Source organism: Scyliorhinus canicula, chromosome 1, assembly GCF_902713615.1.
Source record: "Scyliorhinus canicula chromosome 1, sScyCan1.1, whole genome shotgun sequence".
Lineage (NCBI taxonomy): Eukaryota > Metazoa > Chordata > Chondrichthyes > Carcharhiniformes > Scyliorhinidae > Scyliorhinus > Scyliorhinus canicula.
In genome coordinates, this window is record NC_052146.1 from 162,701,383 (window position 1) to 162,726,155 (window position 24,773).

General features: G+C 48.5%; 1 protein-coding gene across 5 annotated transcripts in view; it reads right to left on the reverse strand.

Moving 5' to 3' along the window:
- Positions 1-461: 461 nt before the first annotated feature.
- The window catches only part of col16a1 (collagen, type XVI, alpha 1), a 476,156-nt gene continuing 451,844 nt past the window's right edge, over positions 462-24,773 (reverse strand). For all 5 annotated transcript variants that reach the window (XM_038801937.1, XM_038801918.1, XM_038801946.1 and 2 more), the window contains 5 exons: positions 21,687-21,887; positions 19,846-19,912; positions 14,355-14,528; positions 3,652-3,729; positions 462-1,925 (listed from right to left, as the gene is read on the reverse strand). In XM_038801937.1, coding sequence (XP_038657865.1) covers positions 1,723-1,925; positions 3,652-3,729; positions 14,355-14,528; positions 19,846-19,912; positions 21,687-21,887 — 723 coding nt within the window. In that variant the 3' untranslated portion in view covers positions 462-1,722. The remainder of the gene's footprint in view (positions 1,926-3,651; positions 3,730-14,354; positions 14,529-19,845; positions 19,913-21,686; positions 21,888-24,773) is intronic.

Genomic DNA, 24,773 nt, shown 5'->3' on the forward strand with positions numbered 1-24,773 from the left:
GGATCAATTCCTGGCACATCGTGGGTACTTAACCCTTGATTTCCACAACTGTAGTAATCCATTTGGCTGCTGGATTTGCTTTCCATTACCTTAAATGAGGAGTAATATTGCCTGATCAATCCGATCAAGAGAATCTTTGACTGGAACGGTAAGGTTGAAATTAATTCTACACCGTCTCCAACAAACACTCCCAGGACAGGTACAGCACGGGGTTAGATACAGAGTAAAGCTCCCTCTGCACTGTCCCCATTAAACACTCCCAGGACAGGTACAGCATGGGGTTAGATTCAGAGTAAAGCTCCCTCTACACTGTCCCCATCAAACACTCCCAGGACAGGTACAGCACGGGGTTAGATACAGAGTAAAGCTCCCTTTACACTGTCCCCATCAAACACTCCCAGGACATGTACAGCATGGGGTTAGATTCAGAGTAAATCTCCCTCCACACTGTCCCCATCAAACATTCCCAGGACAGGTATAGCATGGGGTTAGATATAGAGTAAAGCTCCTTCTATATTGCCCCCATCAAACACTCCCAGGATAGGTACAGCCTGGGGTTAGGTACAGAGTCAAAATGTTTTTATTTACTCTATAATAGCCTCCACAGTTTAATATATTAATGCCGTGTTTAAAATATTTCAATTTGGTTCCCATGGGGTTGTGAGCTTGATATAAAACTGCTGCTCACCCCTTTCTGCATTGTTCAGTTTCACTTGTGTATCCACCATTTGCCCTGTTAACCTCTAGCACCCACCGTTATTGTTGCGGATTGTAGGGGTGTATATGGCTGTGGCCTCCTGCCCCTGGTTTACCGTCCTCCCCATACGCCAAGGTGTCAATCGTGCAGCTCAGGAGAATATCTTACACTGCACCATTGTGATATCTCCATCTTTCTTGTAAGTTTTCTGCATTTGAATTTGTGAGTATTCTGGGTCACTCTGTGCACAGTTGAGATGAACAGGAACTTCAGGTTCAAACGCTGCTTAATAAGCAAATTTGATTGCCCATTGGAGTCTCACTAACACGGGGGTGTTGAACAATATGTGCAGCTCATATCCCTCATCTGGATCTCACCATTAATATGACCAATGGCAGTGCCCCAAATAGTTTTAGGACTGTCCTCGTCGTTCCAGGAATTAAAGATTTATCTGGCCAGCATTTTTTTCATTTTCTTTGACTGCTTGTATTTGTGAAATATTATAAAAATATTGGAGAAGGGAACAAGGTAGCTTGGCTGAGAATATATCCAATCAGATATGGAAGAGGCTACGTACTTTCCAATTGGTCAGGGGAAGGTGTGATCTGCTGTGATGATTGCCTGGGTTGAGAGGTGGGGGTTGGGCTGTGGGAGGTCATCCGATGAAATGTTTTGAAATATGTCCAACCAGAATTAGCAATTCTAAGCTTCAATTGGTTCCCCATGTCTGAAAAGGCCGAGGGACAGATTCTGTCTTTCCCAGGGATTTCCATGATGCATCTTTTAATGGCATTGGAAAGGTTACTGGGACATAATCATGATGAGTAAACATTGGGTCTATTGCCAAGGGCTGGAGAGACTCAGAAACCTTTACAAACACCATTTAAATAGGACATAAATCATTGTTTGGGCCTGCTTTCAAAGGCTGCTCGCGTGATTCTTTCAATAGAGGAATAACAGAGGAAAAGAAAATCAGACATTTCAACCACCCCTGCTATAAAAACGCAAATGAAGAAAAGTCTTTATTAATTCATCCAATGAGGTGGTCCTTTTGAATTCTTGGCATTATAAGGCTCGGGTACCCTCATGATGCAGTCAGAGGGTGCACAGCGACCATTTTTCCCTGCTGTTCCTTGAAGTCCTGGTGGGCCTGGAACACCTGGCACACCCTGTTGGCCGGCTGGACCTGGTGGGCCAATTTTACCATATCCTGGAAGACCTGGTGGACCTAAGAGTGAAAGGTAAGGTATTGGAAACCATAAAACAGGGAGATGCCCATTAACATCATGAATGCTTGAGCTTAACAGGCCGATTAAACAGAAAGAAAAGCACCAACCGCTTATGATGTAAAACCAACGAGTTCTGGCTTGACAGCAATGAGGAGGCTAACTACCCTCATCACTGATACCATAAACCGAGAAGGTAAACCACAGTGTCATGGTGGAATTTACTGGATTGAGGCCTTAAGACCAACCTGTGGTGACTGCCAGTGAGGTGATTGCGAGGGAGATTAATGGTTGCTGAGAGGGGGGTCCTGAGATGGAAGCAGCCCAGATTAACTTTGAAGGAGTTCGAGAAGCACTCCAAATCCTCGGGAACTGGCAAAATTAATTTCACACTTGCTTTTCCGGCTTCCTTTCTTCCACCCCCTGGATCCAGTACAGCTGGTTAAAGGCTGCTGGCCGGGTCATACCTAAAATGGCAATAAGGGTCCTTTCATAGCGTCTCAATGTCCCCTTTAGATAGGAACATGTCGACTCAAACTGGCAAACACTTTGGACAGCTGGGGGGGATGCATCTTTCAAAATGGCATCAGCTGCACTGCTGGTTTTGGAAACTCTGTTGGAGGCCATTAGCGTCCAATTATCATCAGGCGAGGCTGGTGGATTTGTTAGTGGCTATTTTCTCTTAAAGGTTCGACTCCAAAGGCAGAAACATTTCTCCATGTTTACTCTGTTGAATGCACTGATAATTTTACAAAACCTCTAACAGGTCACCTCTCAGTCTTTGCTATTCTGGAGTCCCAGTTTGTTTAATCTTTCCTGAGAGTTTTAACCATTTTACCATCCATGTAAATTATTTCTGCACCTTCTGGTTTCTCAAATCCTTTTTTATAATACATAATATTCTGCAAGGGATCCTTTGAGGCCTTCCATGAAAGGCAGTATGCAAATGTGAGTCTTCTTTGTTTTGAGAGATCAGAATGGTTTACTGTTCTCCAATTCTGGTCCAACTAAGATTCTAAATAAGTTTAATATAACTTTGTGGCAATACGGTTGTGCAGTGGTTAGCACTGCTGCCTCACGGTGCTGAGGACCTGGGTTCGATCCCGGCCCTGGGTCACTGTCCATGTGGAGTTTGAACTTTCTCCCCATGTCTGCGTGGGTCTCACCCCCACAACCCAAAGGTGTGCAGGGTAGGTGGACTGGGTGCGCTAAATGTCTCCTTATTTGGAAAAAATAATAATTGGGTGCTCTAAATTTCTCTTCAAAATAACTTCACTGCCTTTCAATTCTATCCCTCTAGAAATAATCCCTAATACATTGTCTACATTTTAATGGTCTTGTTCACCTACATTGCTACATTTTGGGGGTCGGTTAGCACAGTTGGCTGGCGGCTGGTTCGAGGGCAACAGCGCGGGTTCACTTCTCAAATCAGAAAAGTCATTCATGAGACCCACTTTCTCAACCTTGCCCATCACCTGAGGCATGGTGACCATCAGGTTAAATCACCCTCAGTCAGCTCTCTGCCCAAAGGGGAAACACCCAGGTTCATTTGGGACAATGGCGGCATTTCTATTTATTGCTGCTTTTAATGAATTGTAATTCTGAAGCTCAAGTTCCTTCTACTCTTCTAGCCCACTGATAAATTCATTTTCATAGAGTATGTGATCTCCTTATTTATTTTCCCAAAACTGAATTATCTCAAACTTTTCTGGATAAGTATTAACTCACCTGAAGGTCCAGGTGCACCAGGATCACCCAAACGGCCAATACCATTTTCACCTCGGTCTCCCTTAGGACCACTCGGGCCTGTTTAAACCAAGACAAGGATATGTCAACAATACCAAGACAAACAATACATTCAAGTTCATTGTTTGTCAGAAATTATTCAGTTCTTAAAAGTCACTGGAAGCATATAGAGCTCCCTCTACACTGTCCCCATCAAACACGCCCAGGACAGGTACAGCATGGGGTTAGATACAGAGTAAAGCTCCCTCCACACTGTCTCCAACAAACACTCCCAGGTCAAGTAAAGCATGAGGTGAGATAGAGAGTGTAGCCCCCTCTCTCACACAAGAGGTGGCATGGTGGGAGAGTGGTTAGCACTGCTGCCCCAGAGCTTCAGGGACCCGGGTTCAATTCTGGCTTTAGGTGATTGTGTGTAGTTTGCATCACACGATAAGACCATAAGACATAGGAGCAGAATAGGCCACAGGGCCCATCGAGTCTGCTCTGCCATTAAATCATGGCTGATATTTTTCTCATCCCCATAAACCCATATCCCTTATTAATCAAGAACCTATTTAATTCTCTCTTAAAGACACTCAGTGAATTGGCCTCCACAGCCTTCTGCGGCAAAGTGTTCCACAGATTCACCACCCTCTGGCTGAAGAAATTCCTCCTGATCCCTGTTTTGAAGAGTTGTCCCTTTAGTCTGAAATTGTGTCCTATGAGTGGAAATGTCCTCTCCACATCCACTCGATCCAGGCCCCTGCAAGTATCAATAAGATTCCCCTTATCCTTCTAAACGCCAACGAGTACAGATCCAGAGTCCTCAACCGTTCCTCAGACGACAAGTTCTTCATTCCAGGAACATTCTTTTGAACCTCCTCTGGACCCTTTTTAAGGCCAGTACATCTTTCCTTAGATACGGGGCCCAAAACTGCTCACATTACTCCAAATGGGGTCTGACCAGAGCCTTATACAGCCTCAGAAGTACATCTCTGGTCTTGTATTCTAGCCCTCTCAACATGAATGCTAACATTGCATCTGCCTTCCTCACTGCCGACTGAACCTGCACATTAACCTTAAGAGAATCGTGAACAAGGACTCCTAAGTCCCTTTGTGCTTTTGATTTCCTAAGCATTTCCCCATTTAGAAAATAGTCTATGCCTCCATTCCTCCTCCAAAGTTTATAACCTCACACTTTTCCACATTGTATTCCATCTGCCACTTCATTGCCCACTCTCCTAGCTTGACCAATTCCCTTTGCAGCCCCCCTGCTTCCTCAATACTACCTGTCACTCTACAGATCTTTGTATCATCTGCAAACGTAGCAACAGTGTCTTCAGTTCCTTCTCCCAGATCATTAATGTATATTATGGAAAGTAGTGATCCCAGGACAGACCCCTGAGACACACCACTAGTCTACCTTTTGCCAGTCAACCAATCCTCTATTCATGCCAGGATCTTACCCTTAACACCATGGGCTCTTAACTTATTTGACTATCTCCAATGCAGCACCCTGTCAAAGGCCTTCTGGAAATCTAAATAAATCACATCCACTGGTTCTTCTTTGTCTAACTTCCTTGTTACCTCTTCAAAGACCTCTAACAGATTTGTCAGACATGACCTCCCCTTGACGAAGCTGTGCTGACTCCGTCCTATTTTATCATGCACTTCCAAGTACTCCGCATCTCATCTTTAATAATGGACACTAAAGACTTCCGGTGGCGGTGATGTTTGAGTGAGCCGCACATTCGGCGGGCTCTCACTCCGGCGGGGCTTTAGGGCTGTTTCCCCGCGATAGCGGGATCACGGAGTGGCAAAAAGGCGGCCGCAAAAGTGCTGGAGAGCGGGCTGCAATCGATGGAACCGTGGGAGTCCAGGAAGTAGAGGAGGAGAGAGAGAGAAAGAGACAGAGGCAAGGAGCAGAGGAAGCTGACCTGGAACTTAAGATGGCGGACACATGGACCTTTCTTGCTCCAGGAGAAGAAAAACAGTTTTGGAGTCGCTGAAGCAGGACAACTTGGACCCACTTCAGATGCTCAAGAGGTAAAAGTTAAGGAGCTGGGAGAAGGAAGGCAGCAGCGAAAGTGCTGAGGAGCGGGCTGCGGCACATGGAACAGCGGGAGTCCAGAAGGCAGAAGAAAAGGGAGAAAAAGGGACAGAGGCAAGGACCTGAGGAAAATTACCTGGGACCTAAGAAGGCGGACACACGGACCCTGGACTCAGCAATCCAGCAGGCGCTGGATAACATGCTCCAGGTAATGAAGTCCAGTTTTGAAGCGCTGAAGCGGGACAGCTTGGACCCAATCCAGAAAGCGGTGAATCAGCTGAACCAGAGGCTGGATGCGCAAGATGTTAAAGTTAAGGAGCTGGGAGAGGCGGTGGAGGAGCAGGCGGATGCGCGGACGGTTGAGGCGCTAGAAGTTGACGGGCTGAAAGAGCGGCAGAGAAGACTTCTGGACAGAGTGGAGGATCTGGAGAATAGAGTCCGCAGGAACAACCTGAGGATGGTCGGCCTCCCGGAGGGGGCTGAGGGAGCTGATGCCGCAGCGTTTGTAGCAGACCTATTGATGCAGCTGATGGGGGTCGAAGCCTTTCCGCGACCGCCGGAGCTGGAGGAGGCACACAGAACGCAGGCGAGGCAGGGGCGGCCGGGCGGACACCCCGCCCGATGGTGATTAGGTTCCACAGGTTCGTGGACAAGGAGCGGCAGGAGCAGCATGTGGAACAACAGTGTTGTCCGCATTTACCAGGACCTAAGCCAGGAGGTGGCTCGGCGGCGAGCAGCCTTTAAGAATGTCAAGGAGGTGCTGTTCAAGAAGCACGTGAAGTTTGGTCTGCTGTTCCCGGCTCGCCTATGGGTCACGCACCAGGGTCAACACCACTACTTCTCCGAGCCTGAAGAAGCGATGGATTTTGTGAGGGACCTGGGGCTGGTCCCGAAAAGAGGCCCCACGAACGCGAATTAGGGCCCGAGGATTACTGTGGGAAGGTATGCCGAATGGGCCTGGACTGCTGTTCAACGGTTTGCTGGGCCAAAGGTGCCAAGCGGAACATTTGGGACTCTTTCCTTTGTTCATGGACATTGGTTTGGGGGTTTTTCTTTTTTTCTCTTTTCTCTCATGTTTTTTTTTGTTTTTTCCACTTCTTTTTTCAGTTTTTTCCTTTTTGAGCGGATTTGTACTTTTTGTGCAGCTCGCGGAGGACACTGGAGCCGGCTTGCTCCAGTGGGTTGGAGAGGGGGATGGGGCGCCGGGGAGTGGGGAGGAGGACGGGGAAACAATGGGAATGAGACAGGAAGGCGCCAGAGTGTTGAGTCACCGGGCTAGCAGATTGGCTAGTCAAGGGAGTCAGGTGGGGGGGAGATCACAGCCAGTGGATGGCAGGGGTGGGGGTTTCGAGGGATGTGGTTAGGGGGGGGGGGGGGGTTGTTCTGCTGATGTGGAAGGGACTTGAAATAGGCCACTGGAAAGGAGGTCGAGGGTGGAGGCAGCCAACGGGCGGGCCAGGAATGGCGCGACGCACGGGCCGGGGGCCGGCCCGAGAAAGGCTATGGCTGACCGGCGTGGTGGGGGGGGGGGGGTGGGTTGTGCCCCCCGACCAGGCTGATCACCTGGAACGTCAAGGGACTGAATGGGCCGGTTAAGAGGGCGCGGGTGTTCGCGTACTTGCGGGCTCTGAGGGCGGACGTAATTATGTTGCAGGAGACACATCTGAAAGTGTCTGACCAGACCAGGCTAAGGAAGAGCTGGATTAGCCAGGTCTTCCACTCGGACTTGGACTCGAAGTCCAGGGGGGTGGCAATCATGACCAACAAGCGGGTGCAATTTGAGGCGGAGGGCATAGCCGCCGACAGGGGGGGCAGATACCTGATGGTACGGGGCAGACTGGAGGGGAGAAGAGTGGTGCTGGTGAATATATATGCCCCGAACTGGGATGACGTGGACTTCATTAAAAAAGTGCTGGGGAAGATCCCGGACCTGGACTCTCGCAGGCTAATAATGGGCGGGGACTTTAACATGGTCCTTGACCCGGCTTTGGATCGGTCGTGTCCCAGAATGGGTAGACTCCCAGCAATAGCAAGGGAGCTGAAAGGATTTATGGAGCAAATGGGGGCAGTGGACCCCTGGAGAGATAGACAGCCGACAGGAAGGGGCTGCTCGTTTTACTTGCACGTCCATAAAATATATTCTAGGATAGATTTCTTCATACTAAGCAGGGATTGTATAGGGGAGGTAAAGAACACGGAATACTCAGCAATTACTATCTCAGACCATGCCCCGCACTGGGTAGACCTGCAGATCAGGGGAGCGAGCTATCAACGCCCGCAATGGAGGCTAGACGTGGGACTGCTGTCGGAGGAGGGGATCTGTGAGAGGCTTCGGAGGTGTATGCAAAATTACTTGCAGGTGAATGACACGGGGGAGGTCTCAGCGGCGACAGTGTGGGAGGCGCTAAAGGCAGTAGTGCGGGGGGAGCTGATTTCAATTGGGGCCCACAGAGCCAAGGCAGACAGGGCAGAGATGGATAGATTGGTCAGGGAAATGGGTCGGATAGATGAAGAGCACGCGGAGTCCCCGGGGGAGGTTTTACTCAGGGAGAGGCAGAGACTACAGGCAGAACTGGGGGCACTATCCACAAGTAGGGCCGTGGAACAGCTTAGGAAGGCGAGGGGAGCGGTGTACGAGCATGGGGAAAAGGCTAGCAGACTGTTAGCGCAGCAACTCAGGAGGAGGGAGGCAGCCAGGGAAATAGGTAGAGTGAGGGATGGGGAGGGGCGCAAAGTGGAGGACCCGGCAGGATTGAATAAGGTATTCCGGGATTTCTATCGCAAGCTGTATACTTCGGAGCTGCCGGAAGAACTGGAGGAGATGAAAAGGTTTCTGGACAGGTTAACCCTCCCAACAGTAGGTGGGGGGCGAGTGGATGAGCTGGGGGCCCCGATTAGAGTGGAGGAGGTATTGGGGGGCCTACAAGGCCATGCAGTCGGGGAAAGCCCCGGGGCCGGATGGATACCCGGTAGAGTTCTATAGGAAGTTCTCTGAGCTGGTGGGCCCGGTCTTGGCGAGGGTTTTCAATGAGGCAAGGGACAGAGGGACCCTGCCGCCGACAATGTCGCAAGCCACTACATCACTGATATTGAAGCGGGGTAAAGACCCGGAGGCGTGCGGGTCCCACAGGCCAATCTCCCTGATTAATGTTGACGCCAAGCTCCTGGCAAAGGTACTGGCGGTTAGAATGGAGGACTGCGTACTGGAGGTGATTGGGGAGGACCAAACTGGGTTCGTGAAATGTAGGCAGCTGGCGGCCAACCTGAGACGATTACTTAATGTGATAATGATGCCCCCGGCGGGCAGGGAGGTGGAGGTAGTGGTGGCGATGGACGCCGAGAAGGCCTTTGACGGGTGGAGTGGGACTATCTATGGGAGGTGCTCGGACGGTTTGGGTTCGGGGAGGGATTGGTGGATTGGATCAAATTATTATATCAGGCCCCGAGGGCCAGCGTCAGGACTAACAGAGAAGTGTCGGAGTACTTTAGGTTGTATCGAGGGACCAGACAGGGCTGCCCGCTCTCCCCGCTGCTGTTTGCGCTGACCATAGAGCCGCTGGCGATTGCGCTGAGAGCCGCAGAGGGATGGAAGGGGATGGTGAGGGGCGGGGTTGAACACAGGGTTTCTCTTTATGCAGACGACCTGCTCCTGTACGTGTCGGACCCGGTGGCCGGGATGGGAAGTATACTGGGAATGTTGAGGAAGTTCGGCCAGTTCTCAGGATACAAATTAAATACGGCCAAGAGTGAAATGTTTGTGGTACAGGCAAGGGGCCAGGAGAACAGATTGAGAGGGCTACCGTTTAGGCTGGTTGAGGAAAATTTCCGGTATTTGGGAATCCAGGTGGCACGACACTGGGGCAGGCTGCACAAGTTAAATTTGGCCAGGGTGGTGGAGCAAATGAAGGGAGAGTTTCGGAGATGGGATGCACTCCCGCTGTCGCTGGCAGGGAGGGTGCAGACTGTAAAGATGACAATCCTCCCTAGATTTCTGTTTGTTTTTCAGTGCATCTCGATCTTTGTTCCACAGTCCTTCTTCAAAAGAGTTAACAGGATGATCATGAGCTTTGTCTGGGCGGGAAAATCCCTGTGGGTGAAGAAGGTGATGTTGGAGAGGAACCGCAGCGAGGGAGGGCTGGCTTTGCCGAGTCTGATTAATTATTACTGGGCGACCAACATCGCTATGATAAGGAAGTGGATGGTGGGTACGGGGTCTATCTGGGAGCGGGTGGAGGCGGCTTCGTGCAGGGGCTCCAGCTTGGCAGCCCTGGTCACGGCTCCTCTACCGCTGCCGCCGGCCAAGTACACCACCAGCCCGGTAGTGGTGGCGACCCTGCGGATATGGGGCAGTGGAGGAGGCATGTAGGGGAGACGGGGGCGTCGGTTTGGACGCCAATCTGCGACAACCATCGGTTTGCCCCCGGGAGTATGGATGGGGGGTTCCGAGTATGGCGGTGGGTGGGGGTGGGAAGGGTGGGTGATATGTTCCTGGAAGGGAGCTTTGCGAGTTTGAGGAGCTTGGAGGAGAAATTTGGGCTGGTAAGGGAAATGATTTTAGGTACTACAGTTGCGGGACTTTGTTCGTAGACAGGTCCCATCTTTCCCACGCCTCCCGCCAATGGGGATCCTAGACAGAATAGTCTCTAGGGGGGCAGAAGGGGAGGGTAGAGTCTCAGGTATTTATAAGGTGCTCATGAGGGAGGAAAGGTCCCAGACGGAGGAACTGAAACTGAAATGGGAGGAGGAGCTAGGCAGGAAAATGGAGGACGGGCTGTGGGCAGAGGCCCTGAGTAGGGTAAATTCGACCGCGACATGTGCTAGGCTCGGGCTGATTCAATTTAAGGTCGTTCACCGGGCCCATATGACGGTGGCTCGGATGAGCAAATTCTTTGGGATAGAGGACAAATGCGCTAGGTGCGCGGGAGGACCAGCGAACCACGTTCACATGTTTTGGGCATGCCCTAAGCTGAGGGGGTACTGGGAGGGATTTGCGGGGATCATGTCCCGGGTGCTAAAAACAATGGTGGTGATGAGTCCAGGGGTGGCAATTTTTGGGGTTTCGGAAGACCCGGGAGTCCAGGGGGAGAAAGAGGCTGATGTTTTGGCCTTTGCTTCCCTGATAGCCCGGCAACGAATACTATTGGCGTGGAGGGACTCAAAGCCCCCGAAGACTGAGTTGTGGCTTGTGGACATGTCGAGTTTCCTGGGTATGGAAAAAATTAAGTTCGCCTTGAGGGGATCTGTACAGGGGTTCGCCCGGAGGTGGCAACCATTTATTGACTTCTTTGCGGGAGAGTGAGCGTCAGCAGGGTGTGGGGGGTAGAGTAGAGTAAAGTCGAGTAGGAGGGAAAAAATGGCGGGTAGTACCGGTGGGAGAGGAGTGGGCTTGTGCAGTATGTTACGATTGAAGTATTGAAAGTACTTGGATGTTTGCACATTTTTGCCTTTTTTGCTTTCCTTCTGTTGATGTCTGTAACTGTTTACAAAGCCAAAAACTACCTCAATAAAATTGTTTATTAAAAAAAATAAAATAATGGACACTAAAATCTTACCAATGACAGAAATCAGGCTAACCGGCCTATAATTTCGCGTCTTCTGCTTCCCACCTTTCTTAAACAGTGATTTACCCTTATTTAATTGTAATATTTAATTGTTGCCTGGTATGGAGGGTGCTAGCTATGAAGAAAGGTTGAGTAGATTAGGATTGTTTTCATTGGAAAGACGGAGGTTGAGGGGGAACCTGATTGAGGTATACAAAATTATGAGAGGTATGGACAGGGTGGATAGCAACAAGCTTTTTCCAAGAGTGGGGGTGTCAGTTACAAGGGGTCACGATTTCAAGGTGAGAGGGGGAAAGTTTAAGGGAGATGTGCGTGGAAAGTTTTTTACGCAGAGTGTGGTGGGTGCCTGGAACGCTTTACCAGCGGTGGTGGTAGAGGCGGGCACGATAGCATCATTTAAGAGGCATCTAGACAGGTATATGAACGGGCGGCAACAGAGGGAAGTAGACCTTGGAAAATAGGGGACAGGTTTAGATAAAGGATCTGGATCGGCGCAGGCTGGGAGGGCCGAAGGGCCTGTTCCTGTGCTGTAATTTTCTTTGTTCTTTGTTGTTCTAATACCGTTACATAAGAACTAGGAGCAGGATTGGCCATCTGGCCCCTCGAGCCTGCTCCGCCATTCAATGAATCATGGCTGATCTTTTGTGGACTCAGCTCCACTTTCCGGCCCGAATACCATAACCCTTAATCCCTTTATTCTTCAAAAAACTATCTATCTTTATCTTAAAAACATTTAATGAAGGAGCCTCAACTGCTTCACTGGGCAAGGAATTCCATAGATTCACAACCCTTTGGGTGATGAAGTTCCCCCTAAGATCAGTCCTAAATCTACTTCCCTTTATTTTGAGGCTATGCCCCCTAGTTCTGCTTTCACCCGCCAGTGGAAACAACCTGCCCGCATCTATCCTATCTATTCCCTTCATAATTTTCTATGTTTCTATAAGATCCCCCCCCGCATCTAAATTCCAACGAGTGCAGTCCCAGTCTACTCAACCTCTCCTCATAATCTGAACCCTTCAGCTCTGGGATTAACCTATTGAATCTCCTCTGCACACCCTCCAGCGCCAGTACATCCTTTTTCAGGTAAGGAGACCAAAACGGAACACAATACTCTAGGTGTGGCCTCACTAACACCTTATACAATTACAGCATAACCTCCCTAGTCTTAAACTCCATCCCTCTAGCAATGAAGGACAAAACTCTATTTGCTTTCTTAATCACCTATTGCAGCTTTAAACCATCTTTTAACGACTCGTGCACTAGCACACCCAGGTCTCTCTGCACAGCAGCATATTTTAATATTTTATCATTTAAATAATAATCACTTTTGCTGTTATTCCGACCAAAATGGAAAACCTCACATTTGTCAACATTGTATTCCATCTGCCAGACCCTAGCCCATTCATTTAACCTATCCAAATCCTTCTGCAGACTTCCGGTATCCTCTGCACTTTTCGCTTTACCACTCATCTTAGTGTCATCTGCAAACTTGGACACATGTCCCTTGGTCCCCAACTCCAAATCATCTATGTAAATTGTGAACAATTGTGGACCCAACACTGATCCCTGAGGGACGCCACTAGCTACTGATTGCCAACCAGAGAAACACCCATTAATCCCCACTCTTTGCTTTCTATTAATTAACCAATCCTCTATCCATGCTACTACTTTACCCTTAATGCCATGCATCTTTATCTTATGCAGCAACCTTTTGTGTGGCACCTTGTCAAAAGCTTTCTGGAAATCCAGATATGCCACATCTATTGGCTCCCCGTTATCTACCGCACTGGTAATGTCCTCACAAAATTCCACTAAATTAGTTAGGCACGACCTGCCCTTTATGAACCCATGCTGCGTCTGCTCAATGGGACAATTTCCATCCAGATGCCTTGCTATTTCTTCCTTGATGATAGATTCCAGCATCTTCCCTACTACCGAAGTTAAGCTAACTGGCTTATAGTTACATCTAATTCAAGCTTCCCCCTCTCAAACGGCAGGGTAAATTCTATCATATTGTGGTCACTGATCTCCAAGGGTTCCTTCACCTTAAGTTCCCTAATCAAGTCTGCCTCATTACACATCACTAAATCCAGAATTGCCTGTTCCCTAGTAGGCTCTGTCACAAGCTGCTCCCCCAAAAATCTCTTGGACATTCCACAAATTATTTTTCTTGGGATCCACTATCAACCCGATTTTCCCAGTCCACCTCCGGGTGCCCGGTGTCCTCTGACAATCCAAAGGTGTGCAGCATGGGGTTAGATACAGAGTACAGTTCCCTTTGCACTGTCCCCATCAAACACTGACAGGACAGGTACAGCACGGGGTTAGATACAGAGTACAGTTCCCTTTGCACTGTCCCCATCAAACACTGACAGGACAGGTACAGCACGGGGTTAGATACAGAGTACAGTTCCCTTTGCACTGTCCCCATCAAACACTGACAGGACAGGTACAGTACGGGAGTTAGAGACAAAGTAAAGCTCCCTCAACACTGCCCTATCAAACACTCCCAGGACAGGTACAGTACGGAGTTAGATATAGAGTAAAGCTCCCTCTACACTGTACCCATCAAACACTCCCAGGACAGGTACAGCACGGGGTTAGATACAGAGTAAAGCTCCCTCTACACTGTCCCCATCAAACACTCCCAGGACAGGTACAGCACGGGGTTAGATATAGAGTAAAGCTCCCTCTACACTGTACCCATCAAACACTCCCAAGACAGATACAGCATGGGGTTAGATACAGAGTAAAGCTCCCTCTACACTGTCCCCATCAAACACTCCCAGGACAGGAAGAGCACGGGGTTAGATACAAAGTAAACCTCCCTCTACACTTTCTCCCTCATCAAACACTGACAGTACAGGTACAACACAGGGTTAGAGAAAGAGTAAAGCTCCTTCTACACTGTGTCCATCGAAAGTCCAAGGATATGTACAGCACTTGAAGAGCAGATCCAAGGGCAAATTTTATTGCGTACTATCAGCCGCATTCTTGTACATAAACATTGTAATAAAACAAAAATCTTCATGCACCGTATGGAATGTAACATGAACGCAGCAGTTGAGTACCCAATTGTTTCAAATAAATTATACCTTTCAGCCCAGGTATCCCAGGGCGTCCATCTCTTCCACTCTGTCCTGGCAATCCGGGCTGACCTGGTTGTCCAGGATGTCCGGAGACTCCAATCTTGCCAGGGGGTCCTGGCCTTCCTGGGCTTGTTAAATCTGCTGGAGCACGTATTCTGGCGAGGTAGTACGCCATCCTTTCTAGAAAGCAGAACATAGGCCAATGAGTGAGCTGCAGTGGGTTCTCCTGATCACTATACTGCACAAATTTCCAGTCGTGGCTGGAAATGATGGGAACACCTTCAAAAACTACAATTGGAGAACGGTGATAGTCCGGTTGGTCTCTACAATTCAAGGGGAGATCGGTCACAAGCCTGCACAGAACACCTCCTCTACTCAAATAACAGCATAGAGTATTGGGAATAATTAGAATGTAAATTGGAAAGAAGACATTGGGGTTAATGCTGTGATCCCAGTTCCACCTCAACCAAGACTAGGTTTGAAGGTGCATTCAACCAAATAGGATTCACTCTGTGATGTCATATCAATATCTGTAAGATATTTTAGTGGCACATCACTTGGGATTGAAAGGTAAAAAAACAACAGCAGTGGCAAAGAAGGATGGTGCCAAATGGAAGTTTATTAAGTTGCATTAAAGAGCAACCCCTTTTTTTGGGAGAGGGGCTGTACTTATATTTGGAGCAAGGGGCTGTACTTATATTTGGAGCAAGGGGCTGTCCCTGTATTTGGGGAGAGGGACTGTCCCTATTTTTAGGCGGAGGGGCTGTCCCTAAATTTAGGCAGATGGGCTGTACTTATCTTTGGAGCGAGGGGCTACACCTATATTTGAGGAAAGAGGTTGCCCGTATATTTGGGGAGAGGGGCTGTACCTATATTTGAGGAGAGGGGCTGTATCTATATTTGACGAGAGGGGCTGTATCTATATTTGACGAGAGGGGCTGTATCTATATTTGGACCGAAGGGCTACACCTATATTTGAGGAGATGGTTGCCCATCTATTTGGGGAGAGGTGCTGAACCTATATTTTGGGAGAGGGGTTGAACTATATTTGCAGAGAGGGGCTGTACCTATATTTGCAGAGAGGGGCTGTACCGATATTTGGGGAGAGGGGCTGTACCGATATTTGGGGAGAGGGGCTGTACCGATATTTGGGGAGAGGGGCTGTACCTATATTTGTGGAGAGGAGCTGTTCCTATATTTTGGGAGAGAGGCTGAACTATATTTGGGGAGAGGTGCTGTACCTCTATTTGGGTAGTGGGGCTGTACCTATATTGGGATAGTGGGGCTGTACCTATATTGGGATAGTGGGGCTGTACCTATATTGGGATAGTGGGGCTGTACCTATATTGGGATAGTGGGGCTGTACCTATATTGGGATAGTGGGGCTGTACCTATATTTGGGTAGTGGGGCTGTACCTATATTGGGATAGTGGGGCTGTACCTATATTTGGGTAGTGGGGCTGTATCCATATTTGGGTAGAGCGGGGGGGGGGGGGGGGAGAAGACATCGAATGGCAGAATGTAGGTGGAGGTTGCATGTTAAATGGCTCCTGCAAGAGTCTCTGATTTTTGGACTTTTATGTCCCGTTTCAGGGTAGTTTGTGGGTGTGTTTGATCAGGTGGAATGGAGTAATTTGATGGCAGTATTGGAGAAATTTGGGACTAGGTCGAAGTTTGTGGCGTTGTTGTGCTTGGGGTTGTGAAGGGGGTGGAGCGATGGAACATAGGGTGTCCTTATATGCAGGTGGCTTGTTGCTGTTTATCTTGGAGCCGAGCTCTTCAGTGGGGAGTATAATGGGGTTGCTCCAGAGATTTGAGACGTTTTTGGAGTACAAACTGAATTGATGGAAAAGTGAGTACTTTGTGATCTCCCCTCCGGAGACAAAGCAATGGCAGAGGAACTGAATAGTTACTTTGCATCAGTCTTCATGGTGGAAGACACCAGTGGGATGCCAGAGCTCCAGGAGAATCAGGGGCAGAGGTGAGTGTAGTGACCATCACTAAGGAGAAGGTTCTGGGGAAACTGAAAGATCTGAAGGTGAATAAGTCACCTAGACCAGATGGACTACACCCAGGGTTCTAAAAGAGATAGCTGAGGAGATTGTGGAGGCATTGATGGTGGTCAACTTTTCACAATATACATTAATGATCTGGAAGAAGGAACTGAAGGCACTGTTGCTAAGTTTGCAGATGATACAAAGATCTGCAGAGGGACAGGTAGTATTGAGGAAGCAAGGGGGCTGCAGAAGGATTTGGACAAGCTAGGAGAGTGGACAGTGAAGTGCCAAATGAAATACAATGTGGAAAAGTGTGAGGTTGTGCACTTTGGAAGGAGGAATTTAGGCATAGACTATTTTCTAAATGGGAAAATGCTTAGGAAATCAGAAGCACAAAGGGACTTTGGAGTCCTTGTTCACAATTCTCTTAAGGTTAACGTGCAGGTTCAGTCAGCAGTTAGGAAGGCAAATGCAATGTTAGCATTCATGTCAAGAGGGCTAGAATACAAGACCAGGAATGTATTTCTGAGACTATATAAGGCTTTGGTCAGACCTCATTTGGAGCATTGTGAGCAGTTTTGGGCCCCATATCTAAGGAAGCATGTGCTGGTTTGGAAAGGGTCCAGAGGAGGTTCACAAGAATGATCCCTGGAATGAACAGCTTGTCGTATGAGGAACGGTTGAGCACTCTGGGTCTGTACTTGTTGGAGTTTAGAAGGATGAGGGGGGATCTTATTGAAACTTACAGGATACTGCGAGTCCTGGATAGAGTGGATGTGAAGAGGATGTTTCCACTTGTAGGAAAAACTAGAAGGAGAGGACACCATCTCAGACTAAAGGGACGATCCTTTAAAACAGAGATGATGAGGAATTTCTTCAGCCATAGGGTGGTGAACATGTGGAGGCCAAATCACTGAGTGTCTTTAAGACAGAGATAAATAGCTTCTTGATTAATTATGGGATCAGGGGTTATAGGGAGAAGGCAGGAGACTGGGGATGAGAAAATATCAGCCATGATTGAATGGCGGAGCAGATTCGATGGGCCAAGTGGCCTAATTCTGCTCCTTATGGTCTTGTGGGAGCAGGGGTGGGGGGGGCTGCCATTTTGGCTAGCACGTCACGTTTTAGGTATCTGGGGATACAGTTGGCCCAGGTTTGGGCAGGGCTTCAGAAGATTAATTTCACTAGCTTGGTAGGGAGGCCACCAAAATTTTATGTATTATTATTGGGTGGCAAATGCAGAGAAGGTTTGGGGATGGAGTAGGGAGGTGGAGGCTTTGTGAGTGAGGATAGAGGCAGGTTCTTGTAGGGAGTCAGGGCTGTGGGTACTGGCAATGGTGCCGCTCTCGATGGCGTCAGGGAAGTATTCGGTGAGTCAAATGGTGGTGGCCATGTTGAAGATCCAAAGGCAGTTTAGGGAACATTTTAGGTTGGGAGCAGGGTCAGGGGGGATGCCGATTAGGGGGACTCATGGGATTGAGCCAGGGAGAATGGACGCAAGGCTCCGGGGATGGGAAGTGAGTAAATGAAGGATCTGGAGAGGTGATCATCTTGGCGATTTACAGCAGGATTTAGGAAGAGGATGGAGTGTCCATGGAGGGGGTTAAGGCGAAGTGGGATAAAAAGAGTTGGGGTGGCGTTGGAGGACAGACTGTGGTGCGAGGTGCTGTGGAGGGTAAATGCTTCAACTTTGTGCGCAAGGCTGGGGCTGATGCAGCTGAAGGTAGTGTAAAGGGTGCACCTTATAAAATCTAGGATGAGCCAGCTGTTCGAAGGGGAGGAGGATGTGAGCGATATGGGAGAGGTCTGCGAATCCTGTACATATGATTTGGTCCTACCCGATGTTGGAAAGAGTTTGGAGGACGGTGTTTAGCACCATTTTGGGGGTTCTGCATGTGGATGTGAAACCCAGTCCCCTAAAAGCTATATTCGGGGTGTGAGGCGGGAACTGCAGACAGGAGCGGGGGCAGATGTCTTAGCCTTCGCCTCACTGATTGCTCGGGGGCGGGTGGAGGTCAGCTTCTCCAGCCTGTGCCTCGGTGTGGCTGGGAGACCTGCTGGAGTTTCTGACTCTGGAAAAGATTAAATTTGCTCTGGGGGGGGGGGGGGGGGGGGGAGGGGGTTCTACAATTGTTGGGGTTTGTTTACCGTGCAATTTTGCGAGTTGGTTACCATTGACTGTTGACGTGGGGTGGGGGGAGTGAGTTTCGGTGGGCTGGGGAATTTGTGGGGTTCTTGTGAATTGTAAAACTGTTGAAAATTTGTTGAATAAAAATATTTTAAAAAAACATTTGAGGAGGGGGGCTGTCCAAAAGTTTAGGGAGAGGAGCTGTACCTATATTTGGGGAGAGGAGCTGTACCTATATTTGGGGAGAAGGACTGTATCTATATTTGGGGAGAGGGACTGTATCTATATTTGGGGAGAGGGACTGTATCTATATTTGGGGAGAGGGGCTGTACCTATATTTGGGGAGAGGGCTGTTCCTGCGTGGTGAGAGGGACTGTATCTATATTTGGTGAGAGGGACTGTATCTATATTTGGGGAGAGGGACTGTATCTATATTTAGGGAGAGGGGCTGTATCTATATTTGGGGAGAGGGACTGTATCTATATTTGGGGAGAGGGGCTGTACCTATATTTGGGGAGAGGGCTGTTCCTGCGTGGTGAGAGGGACTGTATCTATATTTGGGGTGAGGGACTGTATCTATATTTGGGGAGAGGGACTGTATCTATATTTGGGGAGAGAGGCTGTACCTATATTTGGGGAGAGGGGCTGTAACTATAATTGGAGGGAAGGATGGCATGAAGCAACATTTTTTTCTGTGATAACATACAAATTATTTTCGGAATGCAATGAGATTATTTACACACTTCAGAACACGAGTGAATCTGGTTCCCAGATGCCAGCCGTTATCAGTGCCACCCACCAACTGATAGGAGATGCGTGAGCGAGGCTCAGAGGTTGTTATCCCCGCGTTCTACACAAAGGTTAGCGGGTGTGGAAGACTGACTAGCTTCCACTCAGCAGCCCATCCGGGTGGTCAGACCGAGATTAGGAACTTGGAAATTACTCTGAATAAACCCTGGTAAATCGGTTCCCAGATCCCATTGTCTGCTGTGACAATATGGATATTGCACGGTAAATGAAAGATTAACAATTTAATATGAATGCATCCAACCACTAGATGGGGATCAAGAGCATGCACGTGGATCCCGTGATACCCTTGAATCAGGGAGTAGGTGATTAGGCAGGATAGAGAGTAGTCGTGTTTTAGAAGCTCTGGAGATAGAATCGTAGTTTATTAGCTATAGTCTTGTAAATCTTAGTTAGTAATTTGAATCTATTTAATTGTAGTGTTAATAAATTAGCTGTGTCAAAAATATAGCTTAATGTTCTTTGTGAGACAATACACTTCGAAGCCATCCTCAGCCACAAAGCAAAAAACATCACAGTGACACCTGGAGGAAATGAAGGGTTGCGAATAAAAAGGTTCACTCACCATCAAAGATTTTTGTAACTTCCTGTCTTATTAACCTCTTGATCTCATCAAAATTAACACTTTCAGCCTGCGGGAAGGAATCAAAGATTGACTTAGTTTCAGAAAGTGTCACTTGATTGAATGGAGAATCCGAGTTAAAGCAGGAATTCTGGAAACTGCACGAGGGAATGCTCCCTTTGTGCAAAAGGACCATGAACACGTTTAGTTTTTCAGCTTCAGCTCAGAGGACATTTACCCGAGGTGCTTTCCGATATTTATATACAGTATTAGTATGGTGTGGGCTTAACAAAATAATTACATTAAAATGTCATGAAATGACAGATTTCATTGACTCCCATCACTGGGGTTCCTGTCCGCCTTCATTTCTCTGCAATTTTACTCTTAAGCAGGCAAGGCCTAGGCTGGCCTATCTGCCCTTGCATCAATTGAGGCCGTTAAGTGTTCAATTATTCATCATTTTTGCGAACCAGCCTCAATTTTCTGGTTGGAAGGAGGAGTTCAGGGGCAGGAGGGGAGCTTGAAAATGAACTGTGTTCAGATCTCGGGCGGGAAGTGTCTATCCGCTGAGTTTCCATTAGCAGTCCCCTTTTAACATCAGACGCGCTGTCAAAAGGTCTGACTCACGTGAGAGGAATTTTATGTGGCTCCCTGGCTGTTCATCGGCCGAGGAGGTTTTAGGGTTGTCTCTTGGGAGGAAATAGAAAGCCTGGGGCAGGGGCTTTGCCACCCGAGACCTGGAGGAGGACACCTATTTCTTCTGGTGACTGAGCTGATGATCTCTTGGTGTTTCTGATTTGTTGCTGAACTCACCGTGAAGGCGATGAATATCATAGGGATCAAAATGCATTGGAGGCGGTTCAGAGAAGATTCATAAGATTGATTCCAGGGAGGAAGGATTTGTCTTCTGAAGAGCAGTTTACTTGCAGGAGTTTAGAAGAATGAGAAGAGATCTAATTGAAATATGGAAGGTGCGAATGGGGGATGCTAGACGTAGAGCAATGCTTTTGCTTGCTGGACATTCTAGTACGAAAGGCCTTAGTTATAGGCTAAGGGGTGCCAGATTTAAAACAGAAATAAGGAGGAATTACTTCACTGAAATCTATGGAACTCTCTATCCTAGGTGCAGTGAACATCGGGAATTTGGGGCCAGGAACATGGCGAGTGCAGGTACTGTTTGGAAAAGCTGGACCAATAATGGCAGATGTGGTTCTATGCAAATAAAAGTGCAGTCGCAGACTTATGGATGTAGAATAAGCAGAGGAGAACCCAAATTCTATTTCATCATCTCTGGATGGGGAATACATTGCCGATGTTACTGGAATCTAGGTCGTAGGAATAAGCAACGTTCTCCCCAAAGATAGTGTATACTTGAGATCAATTGAAATAACCTTTTCATTTTTATTACGTTAGGCCATTAAGGATTAGATAACCAGAGCAGGTTAAGTTGAGTTACAGATGAGGCATAATCAGAGTCAAAGGGCTAATGACCTTCCTGGTTCCTAATCTCCTATCTTTGTTGGGTATAATTCTGAAAGGATGTTCCTGTTGGTTTTGGCCTCTGATCCATCCACTTCAGCAGAATCACTAACATTACTCAGTGCAAATGGACACCATCCCAATGCAAACAGATTCTTTGGATATTTTGAGGCCTTCGGAGTATCCAATGAATGTAAAGGAAGGATGTAGGGAAAACTGGTCCACATTGGACAAGCTAAGTCCATGAAAGTCCTTACCAAAGAACCAGGAGTAAGCATGCATCTCCTGAAAGAATCGCTGTACTTCTACATAAAATGCATTGAACTGACTGACACTGAGGCACAAGCTGAAGTATAACTCCTTACCGCTGTTCCTGGTGTTCCAGGTGTTCCTGGCCTTCCAGTAACACCTGAAGGGCCTGAAGGGCCAGGCAATCCTCTTTCGCCAGGAGCACCCGGAGGGCCTGGGATGCCCATGCCGCTACTCTTGCCTGAGTACCCTGCGTACATTCCGGGTGCTCCTCTCGCTCCCTGGGAACCCTTTTCACCCGGTGCTCCCGGCTCACCCTTGGGAGAAAAAATGTGGAGAAAGTATTAGAAATTAATTCTCCATCAGAGATGGGATTCCTCCCCTACATTCACAGTAATAAGTAGGACACAATATGACAGGCTGATTTTGTGAGTTTTTGGTATTGCCGAGATTCATCGAGAGAACAGGAGGTCAAATCCCAACAGAATTCAATTTAATAAAGCTGGAAACAAAAAACACATATTAATAAACATAACCATGAAGTCATTGGACTGTCTTAAAAACTGAACTGGTTCACTAATCTCCTGAAGAGCCTGCAGTTCGGTTTCTTAATAGAATATCCAATATGCACAGTATGATTCGCATAACTAGACCACAGACATATTCTTTGGATCCAGATCCATAGAAACATGGTTGAAGCTTACTATCATCGGAGGTGGCCTTGTCAGCCATTCAGAAACTGTGTCGGTTTAGCTCAGTTGGTTGGATGGCTGGTTCATGATGTGGAGCGATGCGAACAGCCCGGGTTCAATTCCCATACCGGCTGAGGTTATTCGTGAAGGCCCCGCCTTCTCAACCTGACCCTTGCCTGAGGTGTAGTGAACAGCAGTGTCCACAAACTAAGAAAGAATTTAAAGCATCATGATGTGGCCTTCATGACACTGCTCTGTAATCAGTGATTGTTCCAATAGTGAGGAATGAGATGGAACCAGGAGCTATCATCAATAGGAGAAGATGGAAGACACCCTGAGCATTAGAGGAAGGAGTGACCCTGACCAGAGGCTCTTCAAAGCCCCTGGAATCAAATTGCACATAAAAGATGTCCGATTTCGAAAATATCACATTCTTAATTAATCAGGTAGGTCTTTGAAATGATAGATTATGTGGTGAATGTATTCACCTAATGCATGTATGATACTGTAACCTATGACTTGGAAGTGGTGATCTGAGCTGCTTCTAGATACTGCACTTACAGTATCCGCCTCTGGCTCCGCCCTCACCGGGGCCATATATAGACCGGCCACCTGTGGACGGCATTCATCTGTACAACAGACACTGGCTAGGCAAGTTCATGATTAATAAAGCCTACTGTTCACTCGCTCTCTCTGCCTCACTGTGTATTGAAGGCACATCAATTTATTAATCAGAGACAGCACTATGAAAGCCGCTCTAAAGCCAGACAGGCTCAAACTCGACGCCCGCGCGTCCGAAGCCAAGGAGATATTCGAACTTTGGCTTCGATAATTTGAGGCCTACCTCGACTCCTCCACAATGACTCCCATGGAGACCCTCAAGCTGTGACTCCTCCATGCTCGGGTGAGCCATCGAATCTCAGTAATAATCAAGAAAGCGGCCACGTACGAGGCGGCGGTCGCAACTCTCAAGGCACACTTCATGAAGCCCGTAAATGAGGTGTTCGCCAGACACCTCCTCACTACTCGCCGTCAACGCGCCGGAGAATCGCTGGACGAGTATCTGGAAACCCTGACTCTACTCGCGAGGAACTGAAGCTATCGAGATGGCCTACCAGAACCTCAATGCGTCCCCGTGGGCCTGGAGAACCCCTCGTGGACACCCCTGTCGGACCCGACTACATCGCAGGCCTGTGCGTCTGCCAGCCCAGCCCGGGGAACCACAGTGCTACTTCTGTGGCCAGGGCCAACACCCCCAGCAGTGTTGCCCAGCCCGCACAGCGACGTGCAACGACTGTGGGAAAAAGGGGCACTGCGCTAGAGTCTGTCTGGGCCGACCTAAGGCCGACAATGCGGCTGCGTGCCTGCCCGGAACGCCCATGTGAGATGCGTCATCAGCATCGTGCGACTCGTGGGGGCCGCCATCTTGGTCGCCAGCCCCAACACCGACCAACACGTGCAACTCATGGGGGCAGCCATCTCGGTCGCCATCTTCGCCCCAGCCCAACACGTGCGACTCATGGGAGCCGGCACCTTGTGATTCGACCGACCACACAGGCAACCTGCAGCTGGGCGCAGTCACTCTCGACCTGTCGCAGCCGAAACAGCTGAAGAAATCCATGATGGTCGTCCGGGTCAACGGGCACGAGACCCCCTGTCTTTTCGACTCCAGGAGCACGGAGAGCTTTGTCCACCCCTATACAGTAAGGCGCTGCTCCCTCCACACCTACCCAGCCTCCCAAACAATCTCCCTTGCCTCCGGGTCCCATTCAGTTCAAATCCAGGGGTACTGTATCGCCAATCTCGTGATGCAGGGCGCAGAGGACGTTTGTTTTAAGCTCTACATCGTCCCCCACCTCTGCGCCCCCCCACTGCTCGGATTGGACTTTCAATGTAACCACCGAAGCCTGACCCTACAGTTTGGCGGACCTTCGCGACCCTCAAGGTCTCCCCCCCTTTACTCTTTGCGAACCTCACTCCTGACTGTAAGCCCATCGCCACCAAGAACAGGCGGTACAGTTCGCTAGAAAAGACATTTATCAAGTCGGAGGTCCAGCGACTGTTGAGTGACGGGATCATCAAGGCTGGTGAATCCTTTGAATTCTCTTCCCCAGAGGGCTGGGGAGGCTATGCCATTGAGACAGAAATTGATAAATTTCTATAAATTAAAGATATCAAGGGATTAAAGAACAAAGAACAAAGAAAAGTACAGCACAGGAACAGGCCTTTTCGGCCCTCCAAGCCTGTGCCGACCATGCTATCCTACTAAACTAAAATCTTCTACACTTCCTGGGTCCGTATCCCTCTATTCCCATCCTCCTCCGGCAGTGAGTTCCAGGCATCCACTACCCTCTGTGTAAAAAAACTTGCCTCTTCCATCGCCTCTAAACCTTGTCCCCTCGCACTTTAAACCTATGCCCCCTAGTAATTGACCCCTCTACCCTGGGAAAAAGTCTCCGACTATCCACCCTGTCTATGCCGCACATAATTTTGTAGACCTCTATCAGGTTG